Source organism: Scyliorhinus canicula, chromosome 11 (genome assembly GCF_902713615.1).
Source record: "Scyliorhinus canicula chromosome 11, sScyCan1.1, whole genome shotgun sequence".
In the NCBI taxonomy this organism is placed as follows: domain Eukaryota; kingdom Metazoa; phylum Chordata; class Chondrichthyes; order Carcharhiniformes; family Scyliorhinidae; genus Scyliorhinus; species Scyliorhinus canicula.
This window is the reverse complement of record NC_052156.1, coordinates 88,220,939-88,240,856: the sequence shown is the minus strand read 5'-3', so window position 1 is coordinate 88,240,856 and position 19,918 is coordinate 88,220,939. Positions and strand designations below refer to the sequence as shown.

Below are 19,918 nucleotides of genomic sequence, written 5' to 3'. Positions count from 1 at the left end.
CACCACCCTCTGCGTAAAAAACTTTCCAAGCACATGTCCCTTAAAATTTCCCCCTCTCACCTTGAAATCGTGAACCATTGTAATTGACACCCCCACTCTTGGAAAAAGCTTGTTGCTATCCACCCTGTCCATACCTCTCATAATTTTGTAGACCTCAAGTAGGTCCCCGTCAACCTCCGTCTTTCCAACGAAAACAATCCTAATCTACTCAACCTTTCTTCATAGCTAGCACCCTCCATACCAGGCAACATCCTGGTGAACCTCCTCTGCACCCTCTCTAAAGCATCCACATCCTTCTGGTAATGTGGCGACCAGAACTGCACACAGTATTCCAAATGTGGCCTAACCAAAGTCCTATACAACCGTAACATGACCTGCTGACTCTTGTACTCAATACCCCGTCCAATGAAGGCAAGCATGCTGTATGCCTTCTTGACCACTCTATCGACCTGCGTTGCCACCTTCAGGGTACGATGGACCTGAACTCCCAGATTTCTCTGTACATCAATTTTCCCAAGGACTCTTCCATTGATCATATAGTCTGCTAGATCTTCCAAAATGCATCACCTCGCATTTGCCTGGATTGAACTCCATCTGCCATTTCTCTGCCCAACTCTCCAATCTATCTATAGTTTGCTGTGTTCTCTGACAGTCCTCCTCGCTATCTGCAACTCCACCAATCTTAGTATCATCTGCAAACTTGCTCATCAGACCACTTATACCTTTGTCCAGATCATTTATGTATATCACAAACAACAGTGGTCTGAGCACTAGTGGAACACCACTAGTCACCTTTCTCCATTTTGAGACACTCCCTTCCATCACTACTCTCTGTCTCCTGTTGCCCAGCCAGTTCTTTATCCATCTAGCTAGTACACCCTGAACCCCATACGACTTCACTTTTTCCATCAACCTGCCATGGGAAACTTTATCAAACACCTCACTGAAGTCCATATATATGACATCTGCAGCCCTTCCCTCATCAATTAACTTTGTCACTTCCTCAAAGAATTCTATTAGATTTGTAAGACATGACCTTCCCTGCACAAAACCATGCTGCCTATCACTGATAAGTCTATTTTATTCCAAATGTGAATAGATCCTATCCCTCAGTTTCTTCTCCAACAGTTTGCCTACCACTGACGTCAAGCTCACAGGTCTATAATTTCCTGGATTATCCCTGCTACCCTTCTTAAACAAAGGGACAGCATTAGCAATTCTCCAGTCCTCCGGGACCTCACCCTTGTTCAAGGATGCTGCAAAGTTATCTGTTAAGGCCCCAGCTATTTCTTCCCTCGCTTCCCTCAGGAACCTGGGATAGATCCCATCCGGTCCTGGGGACTTGTCCACCTTAATGCCTTTTAGAATACCCAAAACCTCCCCCTTCCTTGTGCCGACATGACCGAGAGTATTTAAACATCCATCCCGAGCCTCAACATCCGCCATGTCCCTCTCCTTGGTGAATACCGATGCAAAGTACTCATTAAGAATCTCACTCATTTCCTCTGACTCCACTAATAAATTACCTCTTTTGTCTTTGAGTGGGCCAATCCTTTCTCTAGTTATCCTCTTGCTCCTTATATACGATTAAAAGGCTTTGGGATTTTCCTTAACCCTGTTAGCCAAAGGTATTTCATGACCCCTTTTAGCCCTCTTTATTGCGCGTTTGAGATTTGTCCTACTTTCCCGATATTCCTCCAAAGCTTCATCAGTTTTGAGTCACCTCGATCTTATGTATGCTTCCTTTTTCATTTTAGCTAGTCTGACAATTCCACCCGTCATCCACGGTTCCCTAATCTTGCCATTTCTATCTCTCATTTTCACAGGAACATGTCTGTCCTGCACTCTAATCATCCTTTCCTTAAAAGACTCCCACATTTCAAATGTGGATTTACCCTTAAACAGCTGCTCCCAATCCACATTCCCGAGTTCCTGCCGAATTTTGTTATAGTTGGCCTTTCCCCAATTTAGCACTCTTCCTTTAGGACCACTCTCGTCTTTGTCCATGAGTATTCTAAAACTTACGGAATTGTGATCGCTATTCCCAAAGTAATCACCGACTGAAACGTCAACCACCTGGCCGGGATCATTCCCCAATACCAGGTCCAATATGGCCCCTTCCCGAGTTGGACTATTTACATACTGCTCTAAAAAACTCTCCTGGATGCTCCTTACAAATTCTGCTCCATCTACACCTCCAACACTACCTGAGTCCCATTCAATGTTGGGGAAGTTAAAATCTCCCATCACAACCACCCTATTGCTCCTACATTGTTCGATAATCTGTCTACATATTTGTACCTCTACTTCATGCTCGCTTTTGGGAGGCTTATAGTAAAGTCCCAACAATGTTACTGCACCCTTCCTATTTCTTAGCTCTATCCATATTGCCTCAGTGCTCGAATCCTCCATCGTGCCCTCCTTAATCACAGCTGTGATATAATCTCTGACCAGTAATGGAATTCCTCCACTCCTTTTACCTCTAACTCTATCGCTCCTGAAGCATCTATACCCTGGGATATTTAGTTGCCAGTCTTGTCCATCCCCCAACCAAGACTCAGTAATACCAATAACATCATATTCCCAGGCCGCGTCCCTGAACTCCCAAATTGAGCACGAGGAGCATAACATGGGTCTGGGATCTCCTGCCATTTTCACACTTTACCTTAACTGATTACAAATATGGTATCAAATAATGAATAAATGAAAGGAATATGGATTTTACTTAATCACAATACTTACCAACACACAAAGAATTAAATTTCTCCCAGCTACTGCTAATTCGAGCACTTTCCTTCCCAGCCAAATTTTAAACTTTAAAAAAAATTTATAAGCTAAATATGGGGGAACAGTGAGATGTTTGCGGCCCAGGCGAGGGGACAGGATAGGCGATTGGGGGAGCTGCCGTTTAGATTAGTAGGGGGAAGCTTTAGGTATCTAGGCATCCAAGTGGCGCGGGAATGGGACTGGCTGCATAAATTAAATCTGGCCCAACTAGTCGACCAAATGAAGGCGACTTTCGGAGATGGGACTCGCTTCCATTGTCATTAGCTGGGAGGGTGCAGACGGTGAAGGTGACAGTCCTCCTGAGATTCCTGTTAGTATTTCAATGTCTCCCCATCTTTATTCCGTGGTCCTTTTTTAAACGGGTCAACAAAGTGATCACTGGCTTTGTTTGGGCGAGTAAGGAAGGTAATGCTTGAACTGAGTCGGGGAGAGGGCGGGCTGGTGCTGCCAAATTTTAGAAACTATTACTGGCGGCGAATGTAGCCATGATCAGGAAGTGGATGGTGGGGGGAGGGTCGACATGGGAGTGCATGTAGGCGGCTTCATGCAAGGGCACCAGTTTAGGGATGTTGGTAACTGTGCCTCTGCTGCTCTCGCCGGCACGGTACCCCACCAGCCCCGCGGTGGTGGCGGCCCTCAGAGTCTGGGGGCAATGGAGGAGGCATGTGGGAGCAGATCGAGCATCGGTTTGGTCTCCAATCTGTAATAATCACCGGTGTGCCTTGGAAAGTATGGATGGGGTTTCCGGAGATGGCGGAGAGCAGGGATTGAGAGGATGGGGGATATGTTCATAGAGGGGAGCTTTCCGAGTTTGAGGGCGCTGGAGGAAAAGTTTTGATTGGCGAGGGGAAACAAATTCAGGTATCTGCAGGTGCGGGACTTCCTACATAGACAGATTTCAACCTTCCCACTCCTACCACCTAGGGGTATTCAGCATAGTGTAGTTTCCAGAGGGTGGGTAGGAGATGGGAGCGTCTCTTACATTTACAAGGAACTTATGGGGTCAGAGGAGACGCAGACTATGTAGATGAAGCGCAAGTGGGAAGAGGAGCTGGGAGGAGAGACAGGGTGGTCTATGGGGGGATGCGTTGAGTAGAGTCAACGCGTCCACAACATGTGCCAGGCTCAGCCTGATACAATTCAAGGTCGTTCATTTGGCCCACAAGACAGTGGCCCGGATGAGCAGATTCTTTGGGGTGGAAGACAGGTCTGCAAAGTGTGTGGGAGGGCTAGCGAACCATGTCCACATGTTGAAATGAAAATCGCTTATTATCACGAATAAGCTTCAAATGAAGTTACTGTGAAAAGCCCCTAGTCGCCACATTCCGGCGCCTGTTCGGGGAGGCTGTTACGGGAATAGAACCGTGCTGCTGGCCTGCTTGGTCTGCTTTCAAAGCCAGCGATTTAGCCCTATGCTAAACAGCCCCTATGTTCTGGACATGTCCGAAGCTGAGGGGATTTTGGCAGGGTTTGCAGATGTCATGTCCACGGTATTAAAAACAAGGGTGGTGCTGAGTCCAGAGGTGGTAATTTTCGGAGTGTTGGAAGATCCGGGAATCCAGGAGGAGAAAGTGGCAGATGTTCTGGCCTTTGCTTCCCTGGTAGCCCGGAGACGGATACTACTTGCTTGGGGGGACTCAAAGCCCCCGAAGTTGGAGACCTGGCTATCTGACATGGTTAGCTTTCTCTGTCTGGAGAAAATTAAGTTCGCCATGAGAGGGTCAATGTTAGGGTTCGCCTGGAGGTGGTAATCATTTGTTGACTTCATTGCGGAAAATTAATCGTCAACAGCGGGGAGGGTTAGTTTAGCTTAGAGTAGGTGGTTAATAAAGGTGGGACCTGTAAGGGAGGGAGACGGCTTTTGCACTATATAGATTCATGTACATTGTTTATTTTGTTATTGATGTAAACCCAAAAATGTTTACCAAAAAAAGAAAGCACCCATTGGATGAGAATTAGCGATCGGGGGATGGATTCTCCATTTCCCGACGCCAATATCGTAATCGGCGATTGGCCGGAGAATCGACTCCACTGCCCAAACCAGGGCTGGCGCCGGTTTGAACCCAGTCAGCCACACTCTTTTCCCCTCCTTCACCCACTTCGGAAATGGCATGATTGTGACATTGTATAATCGCAGTGCTGCCCCCCCGATGGCCTGAAATCCCGATGACACGGGGCAAGTGTAATCTTAGCAGTCGGGAACCCGGTGTGGATGCTGCGAGGTCGCGGTGGATGGGTCGGGTCAGCATATTGCCGGAGCCATGTTGCATGCCGCAACTGCTGCAGGTCGTCAGCTGTGCACACGAGCGGCCAGTGACTTGGCCATTCTCCGGCCGTTTTCGGCGTGGGAGCTGGTAGTTTCACCCAGTGCCACTGCTTGACCCTCGTTGGTTCTGAAATCGGTGAGGGGTCGTGCCGTTTCTTAGTCGTAAAACACCTGCAAATTCTCCGTTCGAATTCACACTTAGCCGCTGAAATAGAGAATCCAATCCCAGGGCTGTGACCCTCCAGCTTCTGTCCAAAACAAAAGAAAAACTTGGGGCTGGATTCTCCGATCGGCAACGGCGAAATAGCAGCTCGAGAATCCCCTTTTGTGCCGAATTCGAGAGCCGTGTTTTCTTTTTCGATTCTCTGCCCCTCAATAACTGTGTACTTGGAGAGTGTGCCGTACACCGTATGGATGCCCACAGGACGTCACCTGAGAACCCCCGATGTTCCGCCCTCGATGGGCGAGTCCCCGACGGCGTGGTACACATGTGCTCCCACTGTTCGGGGACCTCACATGGCGGCTGTGGACTGAGTTCAGAGCCGCCACAGTCTAGGTGGGTTTGCCGTTCCGCTGGCAGGGTGGCTTCAGCGGGGGCTGGGGTGGGTTTGTCCGGGGGTGGTAAGGCTGGTTACGGGGAGGGGCAGCAGTTTTTGGCAGGCCGGGTCTGCGCGCGGCCGGTGCCATGTTGTACGGCGCGGCGCCATAGGCTGCCCCATGCGTATGCGTGGCCACAGGCCCGCTCATTTTGCGCCCGTATCCGCAGGGCTTTATGCGACACGGATGCTAGCCTCCCCACTGGACGGTAGTTTCAGAGGACCTCTCACCTCATGTGCATATACTGACTCCAGAGGTCCAACACCTGTACACTCATTAGGTGCATCCCCAGGCCTTGGACACTCTGACCCAATTACCAACACAGTCGTCCCCATTGCCTCCAGCGGGGACGCCACCCGTGCGGTGTCGGCCTGGTTGGTACGCATGACTGGCACCACCCCTGCTCTGCACGCGGATGGACTCCTCCACCTGCGCCTGCAGGTGCTGGAAGCCCGCCGTCACCTCCTGCTGCAGTCCATGGGTCTCTGACTGCATCTCCACTGTGGCTGCGACTGGATGTTCCAGGAGCCCAGGACCCATCTGGGCAGCAGCCCGAACTACCAGCCCCTTGGCTGCTCCTACCTCCACCTGCTGTACCAGGTGCGATGTGTGGTGCGCACCAGATTGTGTCCCAGGAGCCTCATCACTAAAGCCTCTGACCGAGGTCTTCTCTAAAGCAAGACCTATAGTCTCTGAGATGGTGGAGGGTGTTGGAAACAGCTGTGACGGAAAATGACTGTCATCCTCAACCCGAGCTCTGAGGTGTCCTGAGTTTCAGGGAGAGGGCTGGTGTCCAGGCTGCTCTCTCCGTCAGTGCTTGGCCGTCTGGGAAGCACCAGCTCTGGCACTGGCTGGGGATCGGCAGACTCCGGATTGACCGGCCCCATCTTCGGCAGGTCCTATAAGACACAAAACATCATATATGATTAGACGGGGGTGGGGGGTGGGGGTTGGAAACACAAACAACGACACTGTTAGGCGTTCCAACACATGCAGCCCAGGGGTTGGGTAGATGATGTCATCAGTGGCCAGGGCACCTGACCATTGCGGCCGGCATGGGTGATGGTGATAATACAAAATTTTTCAGTCCGGAGGTAATCAGCAGTCGAACACCAGATAACTTCAAAGAACCTTTTATTTACCGCGGGGCTGCAGCACAAGTGTAACTCAGAGTTACAGCAAGTGAAAAAGCAATTTTTTCTTAGTTACAGTTGACTATTAGAATTAGAATTAGAACAGTACAGCACAGAACAGGCCCTTCGGCCCTCGATGTTGTGCCGAGCAATGATCACCCTACTCAAGCCCACGTATCCACCCTATACCAGTAACCCAACAACCCCCATTAACCTTATTTTTTAGGACACTATGGGCAATTTAGCCTGGCCAATCCACCTAACCCGCACATCTTTGGACTGTGGGAGGAAACCGGAGCACCCGGAGGAAACCCACGCACACACTGGGAGGACTATATATTGTTACAAAACCCCTCAAGCCTTTCAATCATTAGTCATACAATTAGCTCATTAGACCCCTCCTTCATGTAATTATTTATTCCCATCATTATAATACAGTTAGTTCACAAGTTTCATAGTATGGTAATTCTTTATCAATGATCCTGAGGAGTGAAGTTCTCACAAACAGTTAGACTCCCACGGATAGTTCACAGGCTTTCCAGACCGCCAAGGCCGTGATAACGCCTTCTCACAGAAACGATTCATTTTAAAATGCACGTACACATTTTGCACAAACTTGAAATTCCATTTCCCACCAAGCTCTGATTTTTAACTTGACCAAACTCTCATTCCATTTCCCATTAAGCTCTGATTCTAACTTGAGCCAAACTCTCAATGGCATGTGGGGCAGGGTGGGGTTCACCGTTCCCCCCGGGGGGGGGAGGAGGGCCAGGTTGCAGGTGTATGGGGTGGGGGGGTTAGTATCAGGGGTACAATGCTGCCTACTCATCCTCAACGCCCTGAGGAGGTCATGCAGTTTCTTCCTACACTGGATAGCAATTCGCACAATGTTGCCCATGGCGCAGACCACGTCTACCGCTTGCGCCCAAGCACGGTGAGAGGCGGTGCCTGGCGGCCTTCCTCCCGGGCCAGAGTACAGGGTCATCAGCCTCTCCTCCATGGCGTCCAGGTGGGTGTGTCCAGCTCAGTGACCCTGAACCGTGGCGCTGCTCTCCTTACAGCCATCTTGTTGACTGGAACGGGGTGTGGGGGGGGGGGGGGGGGGGGGGGGGATGGATCATTTAAGTGCAGCTGGGGCATGTGAGCCTTGTGCGCCAATCACAAAACCGATGAATCCAGTTCCGTTTTGCATGGAACCGGTTGAGTTCCACGTGGCAATGGTGCTAGCCTACTTAGTAGAGTTGCTAAATCGGTGCAGCTGTTGCGCTGTCTTTCCTGTCGTAAAACACCGCTGTTCCTACGCTGGTGTCAGCACTTAGTCTCAAAATTGGAGAATCCAGCTCCCTGTGTCCTTACTAAATTATCCCCATCCCTGCCTTTTGAACATGGAGGCATCGTAATGTTAAAAATCCAGTTCTTGGCTCTGACAAACTATTTGTAAGAGTTGAACTGATGTATTACTTTCCTAAAGCTTTCTCTATACCCTGACCAATAAGAGAGAACACATACAGAAGAGAACCTGTTAATTGCTTAACACCTTGAATCCTTTCTGGACCAATTTGTTTAATCCCGTATCATACTAAATAGTAACTGTTGATATGCATACTCTCAAGATTTGAATACTGAGTTCCTCCTCATTTCAAAAATGGTACACTCTCCCTGCGACTATTTGATTACATTCAATCTTCCAGCAGAAGTCTTGAGTTGAATATTGTTCCGTACAATTTGCTGATTCAAACAGTGGGGCTTGTTGCACACTTTTGCAATTCAAAGTATAGTGACCTGTTACATTCCTGTGTTTTATCAATCGATCCGGATGTAAGTCAGTGAAGCTATTGATCAGTGTTACTCTAATTGAATCTAGCTTTCTCAAGTTTCATCTGTACCATTTTTATTGACAATATTAAAAATTTCTCATATTATAATCTGCATCATAAGGTATGTTTGTTTGCTATGTGCATGGCTATTTTATCTTCCTGTCAACAACACAAAGCATTTTTGTGCTCAAGTGCACTTTTTGTCTCTCACTAAAGAGCTGAGTTAGAGTCTTTGTTTAAGGTATGCCAATCTAAGTGAATTATAGAAGTCATATCTCACCCACTTGTTGGCTACCGAGTTGTGGCAACCAGGCATCAATGGTCAGTCGACTGGAACAATAGCTGGTTTAGGTGCCACAGATCTTCCTCTGCTAACATATAGGCCAGCTATTTGACTGACAATTTCTCTCAGAAATTCTAAACCTGTTCTTGATAAAAACATTTGTAATTTCCTTCTACCTAGTGCAGGGAGGAAATCATTCTTCTCAATGCAGGACAGTTCACGAGTAGTCCTGGTGTGTACTGATGTTGCTCTTCTCAAACGTATACCACAATGTCTATTTTCATTTTACCTTAATAATCTTTATCAGTGTCACAAGTAGGCTTACATTAACACTGCAATGAAGTTACTGTGAAAATCCCCATGTCACCACACTACAGCACCTGTTCGGCTACACTGGGACAATTCAGAATGTCCAATTCACCCAAGAAGCACATCTTTTGGGACTTGTGGGAGGAAAAGGAGTACTTGGAGGAAACCCACGCAGAGACGGACAGGACATGCAAACTCCGCACAGACAGTGACCCAAGCCGGGTCCCTCACAATCAATATCCTGGGGATACCATTGATCAGAAACTGAACTGGACGAGCCACATTAAAACTCTGGCTACCAGGGCAGGTCAAAGGCGAGGAACCCTACGGTGAGTAACCCAACTCCTGACCCCCAAAGCCTTTCCATCACCTACAAGGCACAAGTCAGGAGTATAATGGAATACTCTCCACTTGCTTGGATGAGTGCTGCTTCAACAACGCTAAAGACACTCGACACCATCCAGGACAAAGCAGCCCACTTGATTGCTACCCTTCCACAAACATTCACACCCTCCACCACTGATGGACAGTGGCAGCCATGCGTACTATCTACATGATGCACTGCAATTACTCACAAAGGTTCCACCTTCCAAACCTATGACCACTACCATCTTGAAGGACAAGAGTAGCAGATACCTAGGGAACCCACCACCTGGAGGTTCCCCTCCATGTCACTCACCACCCTGACTTGGAAATATATCACCGCTCCTTCACTGTCGCTGGTGCAAAATCCTGGAACTCCCTCCTTAACAACATAGTGGGTGTGTTTACACCTCAAGGACCGCAGCAGTTCAAGAAGGCAACTCACCACCACCTTCTAAAGGGCAACTAAGGATGGGCAATAAATGTTGGCCGAACCAGCGATGCCCACACTCCGTAAATGACTTTAAAAAAGGAAGTGATCAGGACGCCATTTTTAAATGGGCAGGGAACTCCCGGGCCTGGTCCCAGTGCGGGCAATATCCCAGCCTGGCACTTTAGCAGTCCCAGGCACCCTGGCAGTTCTCCTGCCAGGCTGGAAGAGCCAAGGTGCCTGGTTGGCACCAGCAGTGCCAGGGTACCACACTGCCCGGAGGCCGACTACCCAGGGCCTCTGATCGCCTGGGAGACCCCCATAGCTTTTTAAAAATAAATTTAGAGTACCCAATTCAGTTTTTTTTTCCAATTAAGGGGCAATTTAGCGGGGACAATCCACCTATTCTGCACATTTTTTGGGTTGTCGGGGCAAAACCCACGCAAACACGGGGAGAATGTGCAAACTCCACATGGGCAGTGACCGAGAGCCAGGTTAGAACCTATGAGGCTGCAGTGTTAACCACTGAGCCACCGTGCTGTCCCCATAGTTACCATTCCGCCTGGTCCCCATTTGTGGAGACCAATATTGAATGGCGCCGGCTGGGGTCTCCACAGCAAGACCAATAGATACTGGCTGGCTGTTAGATCCGGCACAAATACGGCTAAGTGTATTTTTAAACTGGTTATATCTCGTGAGGTGTAAAGGCTGTCGGGAACTCCGGGGAAGGCCTATCTACCGGCCGTGTTGCGCCCCGATTCTGGTAGACCGCAGCTGGTAGATTACGCCCCTTGAATATTGAATACCTTTAATATATTTAATATTTAATTCCAAAAAGAAAATGCTGGTAAATGTCAGCAGGTCTGGCAGCATCTGTAGGGAGAGAAAAGAGCTAACGTTTCGAGTCCGATGACTCTTTGTCAAAGCTAACAGACAAAGTTGGAAATACTTATACTGTGGAGTGAAAATGAAAGATGAATCATAGCCACAGAAACCCAGGGAAACCGGGTGCTAATGGCCACAGAAACCAAAGGGAAAGAATGCTAATGGCAGTCCCCAGAGAGAACAAAAGATGTGAAAGGCCAAACAGCAGAGAAACTGACATCAGAGGGTAAACTCTGACAGATGTAGATATGGGGGAAGCAAAGTGGAGAAAGGGTAAGGAAAGGTGGATAATATGGTGGGGAGGTGGTTAATATATATTAAGGAAGAAAGAAATGGGGAAAAAAGACAGTTAAAATGAAATTAGATGGAAACAAATAGGTGTAGGTGGGGTGGAGCTAAATCTCTGAAATTGTTGAATTTGATGTTGAGGCCGGAAGGCTGTAGCGTGCCTAACCGTAAGATGAGATGTTGTTCCTCCAGTTTGCGTTGAGCTTCACAGGAACATTGCAGCAGGCCAAGCAGGCCAATTAAATTAATATTTAATTGTTGTGATTGTTGGAAATTTAGCATTTTTGATTTGTTCAGATGGGGTCGGGTACGTTTTGGCGCCGCCCTTTTGGCACCGATCATTTGACACCGCCACTTTGGTGCTAAATTGATTTGGCACTCACTATTTTGGCTCCCAGGGCGGCGCCAAATAGTCCTATTCCCGTGACAGACACCCGCACAAAAACTGCACTCACTCTCTGTTCAGTCCTGCCGCTCAATATTCACTTCAAATACACGTTTACTTCTGATCTAATTTACTATTTATAGAGCAGTTTATCAAATCCAATGTACATAGATTTTCCCAAGTATCTGTTTAATTTCTCTGTGTTAGTTATGTAAGAAGCAGCGTGTGCAATGACTCTGATCACTGACATCAATATTACATTTGGATCAAGTGCTGACCTTCAGGTTAAGGTGCAAGTTGCTGAATTCCCTCTCGAGCTATTCTTGTGCGGGTCCAGCCCTGGTTTCTCTCGCTGTGGGTCTACTGTACAGTAATAGATGGCGGTGTCTTCGGTCTTCAGACTCCTCATGGCCAAAGAGAAAATGTTGTTTGAAGTGTGTTTGGACGCAGTGAATCGATCTTTAATTGCTGCGGCGTAGCTGTTGTCTGATGAGGTATAGTAGTAAACCAGCCACTGCAGCCCCTGTCTGGGAACTTGCCGGATCCAGAACATGTTGTAGCTGCCGAGATCAAAGCCGCTGGATTTACAGGTCAGTGTCAGGGAGCCTCCGGGACGCCCGGTCTCTGCCTCTGGCTGAGTCAAATGGGGGAAATGGTTGTGTCAGGAACTCAGTAAACAAACCAGCTCCCGGACTGTTGGATACCTGTTGGACTGAATTGGCGCCAAACAGATGAGCGCCAAAAGGTCGGCGCCAATTGATCGGCGCCAAAAGGGCGGCGCCAAATAGTCCCATTCCCGTTCTGATGAGTGCAAGATGAAAAGCTCTGGCAACATGGCTCCTTTTTCAGCAATATTCACATTAAAATATAAAATATTTATGTGGCAGGTTGCGGGGTGTCTGGTGGTGATGTGTGGAAAAATACTTGGTTGACAGTAGCTCATATGTTCGTGGCATATAAAATCCTAAATATCTCTTCCCGATTTTTCCCGTAGTAATATGCAGCTTCCGTGGATCAGTGCCCCAAGGGCTTGTGCTGGAAATTGGAGAAACGGTTCAGATCTTGGAAAAGTGTGAAGGTAAGATTGAAACTAAATAATGGCTTGTCATGTTTTCTTTCAGGGGGGGAAAAAATAAAAATGCCATTTCTTAATTTAAGCACTTATATATCATAAGTGAGCTATATCCCCCTTGTAAAGCAAATATTTGCTCAAAATGCCTTTGCAAATGATTCTCACTTCAGAAAATGTGATTTATTATATCAAATATGGTATGCATTTTCCAAGGTTATATTATCAAACGATTACAGTAAAGATTAAATTTCTGGGGAGTAATTCTCCATTCCTGAGGCTAAGTGCTGACGCCAACGGAGAATCCGTGGGTGATTCACGACGGGCAAATCAGTGAGAACCCTTTACCGATCCCGGTACCGATGAGGGGCGAGCACAGGCGCCGTGTGGAACACCTGCGGATTGCGTGGAAAACAGCCGGAGAATCGCCGGGTCCCGGGCTGCACATGCCCAGAGCTGGTGAGCTGCACCAGACGTGCTGGAAAACATGGCACAGCCAAATGGTAAGTGTGTGGATGAGTGGAGGGCAGCTGAGCACGTCCTCCCTAATGTCCCAAGCAGAGGTGTGGTGTCTACAGGCTCCTGATGTGAGTGTACAGAACAAGATTTGCCAGCAGAACTGGCTCGCCGGATGGCACTCTGAGAGAAGGCGGGACAATCATGTTAAGGGGAGGAGGGTGGGAGACTTGAGGATTTGAGGGTCCCGGGATAGAAGCCCTAACTGATTGTCAGTCTCTCTCCTTCTCCAATTCCTACCAGATATAATAATGTTTGCTGATATTGATCCCGCAGAGGCTGTCCTCACGTTGCTTGTGGTATCCGAAGTGGGAAAACGCCGTAGAAGGCAGTAGCAGCAATGCATGCTGGAGGTGTCACACATTGTGCAGGGAGCCGCCACACACCCTGAAGACCTAGCCAGTCATCAGGCTGAGGAGGGACCCAGAAGGGGAGGCCAGCGGCAGCCCAAAGTGTGCAGGCGTTGTTGGTAATTCAGTGAGCTGCCAGATACCATATGCCACAGAAGAGGGCTGGTTTAGCACAGTGGGCTAAATCGCTGGCTTGTAATACAAAACAATGCCAGCAGCACAGGTTCAATTCCTGTCCCAGCCTCCCCGAACAGGCGCCGGAATGTGGCGACTAGGGGCTTTTGCACAGTAACTTCATTGAAACCTACTCGTGACAATAAGCGATTATTATTATTATGACTGCATCTCAGCAGGGAATCAGCGCGGAACTTCGCGGATATGGCACCTCTTGAAGGAGGAAGACACCTGCTCCCGGTGGCCATGAAGGTCATCGTAGCCCTCAACTTCTTTGCCACCAGGGCTTGAGCGGGGACCTGTGTGGCATATCCAATATTCCGCCGACAGGCCCATCGGGAGGTGACAGATGCTCTTTGTGCCCGGGCATCAGACGATATCACCAGGCCCACCAAGATGCGGGCTCCATGATTTACTATCATCACCGGGATACTTCACGTCCAGGAGATGATTGATGGCGCGCATGTCGTCCCGCGAGCACCGGAGCACCAGAAAGTGTCTTATATTATCCAGAAGGGGTTCCACTCGCTGAAATTTCAGATTGTGTGCGACCGCCACCTCAGAATCATGCAGTTGTGTGTCGGCTTCCCTGGGAGCGTGTATGACAGCTACATTCTGATCCACTTGGTGATGCCCAGTGTCTTCAAGGACCACTCCAGGATGATGGGTTGGTTGTCCGGGACAAGGTGTGCCCGTTGAGATCATGGCTGATGGTGCCGGTGTGGAGTCCTGAGACCGAGGTGGAGGCCCACGTTGCCACCCACGCTGTCGTTGAGCGGTGTATTGGGCTGCTCCAAATGTGGTACCGATGCCTTGACCGCTCTGGGCAGAGCTTTGAAGTGCATCTCCCAGAGGGTTGACATGCTGGAGGAGGAAGTACAGGAGGAGGCAGAGGGACATGTGACCTCCTCTTCTGAGGAGGAGGGTGAGGCAGTTCAGAGGGGGCTGGAGGATGTGTTTGAGTTTGAGCCAGAGGAGGCAGGACAGGCAGCGGCAAGGGTGCGACATACCAGGAGGACCAAAGAGGCCCTCATCATCTTTAAATTCTCCTCGGACAAGGCTTTGTCTGTCAGTTCAATCCCCACCATCTCCCCATTTCCCCTACCCCATTCGCTGCACACCCCATCACACCACCCCCTCCCCGAAGCCTGGCCTGCTCTGCATCGCCAAAATGAGGGGCAGGTCTGCGCGCTGCGATGCTTGTGTGTTGATTGGGAGTTCAGTTGCTGAGGCACGGGTCGGACGAATAAGATGGCAAGGGCTCATTTTTGGCACTAAGTGCCGTTGAATACCATCCGTGATCTCGCTAATGCGTCTGTCACAAAACTCCCCGCCAAGCCTGCCCAAACTGGACTTTACCTTGAGTCTGCTGAATTGTGCCCCAAATTTTTGCATGACACAAGAGGATTTTATTTTCTTGGCTAAAATAACATTATTTAAGATGATAGATATATAAATAGTCCATTCTCATTACTGGCAGACTGAAATGATTTGAACATAAGAACATTTAATGATTCATTCTTATCTTGGTGAAGAGGATGAGCCTGTTTGCTTCTCCTAACTACTGAAATTGCTGCTTGATTTCAGAGAATTTAACTGCAAACTCCTCTGTAAATTCAAATGATTTCTATAGATTTCAAAGAAACAAAGCAAAGTGAAGTTTAAAGTCAAAAGAAACAATACACGGATGCAGCTTTGCATAGGGTGATATCAATACACCATGGAATGTTTTGAAATCCTGCTAAATTCTGAAAATGGAAATTTGACAATCAAGAGTTACTTCTGGTGCAAAGCAATTGATTAATGTGCACCAGAAGCAACTCTCATTTGTCCAACTCTGCTTCTGGAATCAGTAGCAATTTTCAAGGACAAAAGAACAAACTTGCCAGTCTGAAGCGGCAGGGAAAGATCATTGACTTGTTCTTGAATTGGTAGAGAAACATATCAACAGCAAGTCCAGTAAGTGAGATAATGGGACATCTGGCCCATAATTTTGATTCCAAATTTTAAAGGAGGAGATTATGCATGGAGCTTTTAGTTGCTGGATTACCATGTGGCACAAAAAAGATGTGGCCAAGCCTGGGTGATAAAGCATGTTTCCTTGTGTCATCCAGTAGACAGAATTACCATTGTTGCAAAAGATGATACTTTTGATGCACATTATTTGGCACCTGAAACTTACTGGCAAGAATTTAAAGAAAACAAATTTTAGTCTTGTTATGATCCCAGCTGATGTTACTACTGGACAGGTTAGGTCTTAGGTAAAAAGAGGCCTGATAGATCCTAACTTTTGTATTTATTTAGAAAGTTGGAAAGCGGAAACTGAACAGTTACAGAGTCCGCTGATGAACTTTTAACAAAAGAATAAAACATTTGATAAACAAGAAATGATTAATTATATTACATTACTCCTTCACCCACAGGTATTGCAGATATATACAGACTTGTAAGGATAACACAAGTTACAAATCTACTTTATACTCTAATGTTCACAGTCAGTGCACAGTCCAATAAACCAATAGGTATCCTGTGGTCAGACACACCACACTCTGAAACCAAGTGACAGGGGCTGGTTTAGCTTAGTGGGCTAGACAGCTGGTTTGTGATGCAGAACAAGACCAGCAGCGCGGGTTCAATTCCCGTACCAGCTGAGAATTCTGAATTCTCTTTCAGTGTACCTGAACAGGCGTTGGAATGTGGCGACTAGGGGCTTTTTACAGTAACTTCATTGCAGTGTTAATGTAAGCCTACTTGTGATAATAAAAAGATTATTATATTTATTAGATGCCACCCCTTACTGATGCTATGGAACTCTCAACTCCCCTCAGACTCTTAGAACATAAGAACTAGGAGCAGGAGTAGGCCATCTGGCTCTTGTTGCACTATGATCACTGAAACTCTGGTTTTCACTCAAGGGTTTCCAATGTCAATGCTCAAAGGACTTACTTAGGATTCTTCTTCCAAACAACACTCTCAGACACCTTTCGCAAGTGTCCTCCTGTAATGGTGCATGCCTCTTTCAGCCAGCACAGCAGAAGTGGGTCATCTGACTTGAGGGACCAATGGGAACTGAGAATGAGTGATCATCCCAGAGAGTGAAGGCCTCTTGGGCAGAATACATCTAGTGGGCCATGCAGTAAGCATGTAAGGACTTGGAGCTGTGCTCCAAGGCAGCTTAGTGCTGCAAAATCTCCTGCACCAATTTAGTCTTTATTAATAAACACCTTCTTGTTCCAAGCAAAGTCTGAAGTCTCTTGACAACACCAGAAATGTGCCTGCATAACATATTGACGACAAGGTGGATCAATTGGATGGCACACCTATCTGTGAGTACCCAAATTAATTAAAGAAAAGAGGGATATGATTTTTTAGCAAATAGTTTCAAATAGAGAGTTGTTGAGGTAGTGTCAGACCCTGAGGAGTAAACGAAGTAACAAACCCAGTGTGGCCGGCGAGTCAAGATGTTTGGAAAGATATAGAAAATGAAAATGAAAAGAGGAACAAGAGAAATAAAACTTGAGGTAAAGCAAAACTTAAAAAAAGGACAGGAGTGTTTGAAATAAAAAGATATGCCCAGCTGGAGGAGAGAAGTGGTCCAAATTTTAAAAAGAAGAAATAGAAGGCAGAGATTGCTGCAGTTAAACAAGTTCAGATTTTAAAAGGAGGAAAAGGGGATGAAAAGCCTCGGAGTTATTGCAGGTCTCCCAATCTGAACAGAGCCTGCAGGGGGTCCAGGGAGGGACACGCCTGCACTGAGGGACAGCAGGCAGAGAAGTTCTGGAGTTTTGGGAAGAAGAGTAATGCCCAACTGTTTTAAACAAAACAAAGTTTAAACGTTTTTTTTAAAACAGCCCCAAATGGAACATGCTGGATCTCCTGGTGAAATTGACATCAAATCACCTCCTCACCATTCGGTGAGTTTCGATATGACTCCCACTGTCACTGCAAATAATATTTAAATAATTTTTTCCACAGCAAATGCACACTAATGTAAATAATGTAATGATATTACTGGGAGTATTGTCACAGATGCCGTGTTACTCGTGTTGTTTTTATATGGTTCTGAAAAGGTTTGATAATAAGTGATAACATTCCAATACAAATATTTAAAAAAAACAAAATTGACAAAAAGATCGATATAAGAACAAGGAAAGATAAACTGACTTTTCAGCCAGCCAGAAAAAGTGGGAATACTATAGAAATTTATGTAGACATCTTCCACCAGCAAAAAAAGTGAAGTTAAACAGTTTAAAATTAGTCCAAAAAGGAGGAGCTGTAGTTTCCTGCTAAAACCACGGAAAAGCACAGAGGTAAATAGCAGTTTGAAAAATGACAGTCTTAAAGCAGTAATACATTAAAGTTGTGCAACATTTAATACAACAACCACAAGAAGGAACAAAGCATAAGGGACAGGAACATCAAAGAGCCTAGATAGAGGGCAACTCTCCAAAGGGGATCCATAAGCAATGCAAAACCTCAATGGAAGCAATGAAGACCTCAAAGGAGGCAGCACTGGATCTCAGAGACAGTAATAAGCCCTCAAAGAGGCAACGCTGGCGCTTAGAGAAGGTAATAAGCCTTCAAAGAGACAACAGTGGAGCTCAGAAGAGGTAATAAGCCTTCGAGGACTCTGGAGCTCAGAGGAGGTAAATAGCCCTCAAGGAAGAGGCAACACTGCTGAGAGGAGGTAATAATCCCTCGAGGAAGAGGAAATTCCAGACTCCGAGTAGGCAGTGAAAGGCTCTCCAGAAGGAGGACACTGATGGGCCCCAGAAGGAGAGCTCTGATGGATCAAAGAAGGGGAGGCAGTGGCGTGGTATTGTCACTGTGGTGATCGTAGATCTGAGTAGATGCAATACAACTGAGCAAGCACTAGAGGGAGCACGGGAGAGCTATATATACACAGGGACAGGAAGTGATGACACACTACACGGAAGGCAGAACTCGTAGCAGGACACAGAGACAAGCAGGCAGCATTTGAGGTAGCCGTAAGTTAAGGTCTGAAGAGAGAACGAATTCACAATAAAGCATCTTCTCCACATTTGAGACTACGAGCTTTATTAAGACATGAGGAACAACACATGGTAGCAGGTTTGGCTTCAGACGCTTACTACAGGACAACTCAGCTGCAGATACAGAAAGAACAAAATATACGAGGAACAACACAGTCACTGGATCAGTAATCCAGAGACCCAAGGTAATGCTCTGGGGTCCTGTGTCCGAATCCCACCAGGGCAGTTGGTGGAATTTGAATTCAATAAAATCTGGAATTAAAAGACTGATGCCGATCATGAAACCATTGTCCAACATCTCATCTTCTGGTTAGGCACGCTACAGCCTTCCGGTCTGAACATTGAATTCAACAACTTCAGATGATCAGCCCCACCTCGACCCATCTGTTTTCATTTCATTTTAACTGTCTTTTACCATTTCTTTCTTTCTTAATATACATTTAATTTCTCCCCCCCCCCCCCAATCTTATCCACCTTTCCTGCACCTTTCTCCTATTTGTTTCCCCCTTCCCCTCCCCCCACACCTACAGTTCATCCTCTGATGTTAGTTTCCCTGCTGTTTGACCATTCACATCTTTTTTCCTCTCTGGGGACTGCCATTAACACTCTTTCCCCTTGGTATCTGTGGCTATTAGCACTCGGTTTCCCTGGGTTTCTGTGGCTATGATTTATCTTTTATTCTCACTCCCCAGTATAAATATTTCCCACTTTCTCTGTCTGTTAGCTTTGACAAAGAGTCATCGGACTCAAAACGTTAGCTCTTTTCTCTCCCTGCAGATGCTGCCAGTCTTGCTGAGATTTTCCAGCATTTTCCGTTTCATTTCAGATTCCAGCATCCGCAGTAATTTGCTTTTCTCCGATAATCGGCGCGATGGCCGGGAACCGGCGCCAAAAACGGCGCGGATGTCTCTGGCGTCGGGCCCCCCCAAACGTCGCAAAGTCTCCGGGCCCGAATGGGCTAGCAGCAGCGTGATGCCATTCGCGACGGCGTCACCCGCTGTGGACGCGGCGGGTCACTTGACGCCGCGCGGCGTCACAGCGCAAAAGACCCCCCCCCCCCCCCCCCCCGGGAAGATCTGCAAACATGGCATGCCGCCGCGCAGCCCCGAGGTTCCGGCAGAGCGACATCGAGGAGCTCCTGGATGCTGTACAAGAGAGGAGGGAGGCCCACTACTCTGGACATGGCCACAGGGTCGCCCCACGCCTCAGCCGGCGCCTGTGGAGAGAGGTGGCAGAGGCCGTCAGCGCGGTGGC

The 19,918-nt window shown here is 47.5% G+C and overlaps 1 protein-coding gene across 1 annotated transcript in view; it reads left to right on the top strand.

The window, feature by feature from the left end:
* Positions 1-19,918, top strand: part of dock3 (dedicator of cytokinesis 3) — a 1,304,448-nt gene that overhangs the window by 126,450 nt on the left and 1,158,080 nt on the right. Inside the window, 1 exon segment of the mRNA XM_038810823.1 lies at positions 12,538-12,621. Coding sequence (XP_038666751.1) covers positions 12,538-12,621 — 84 coding nt within the window.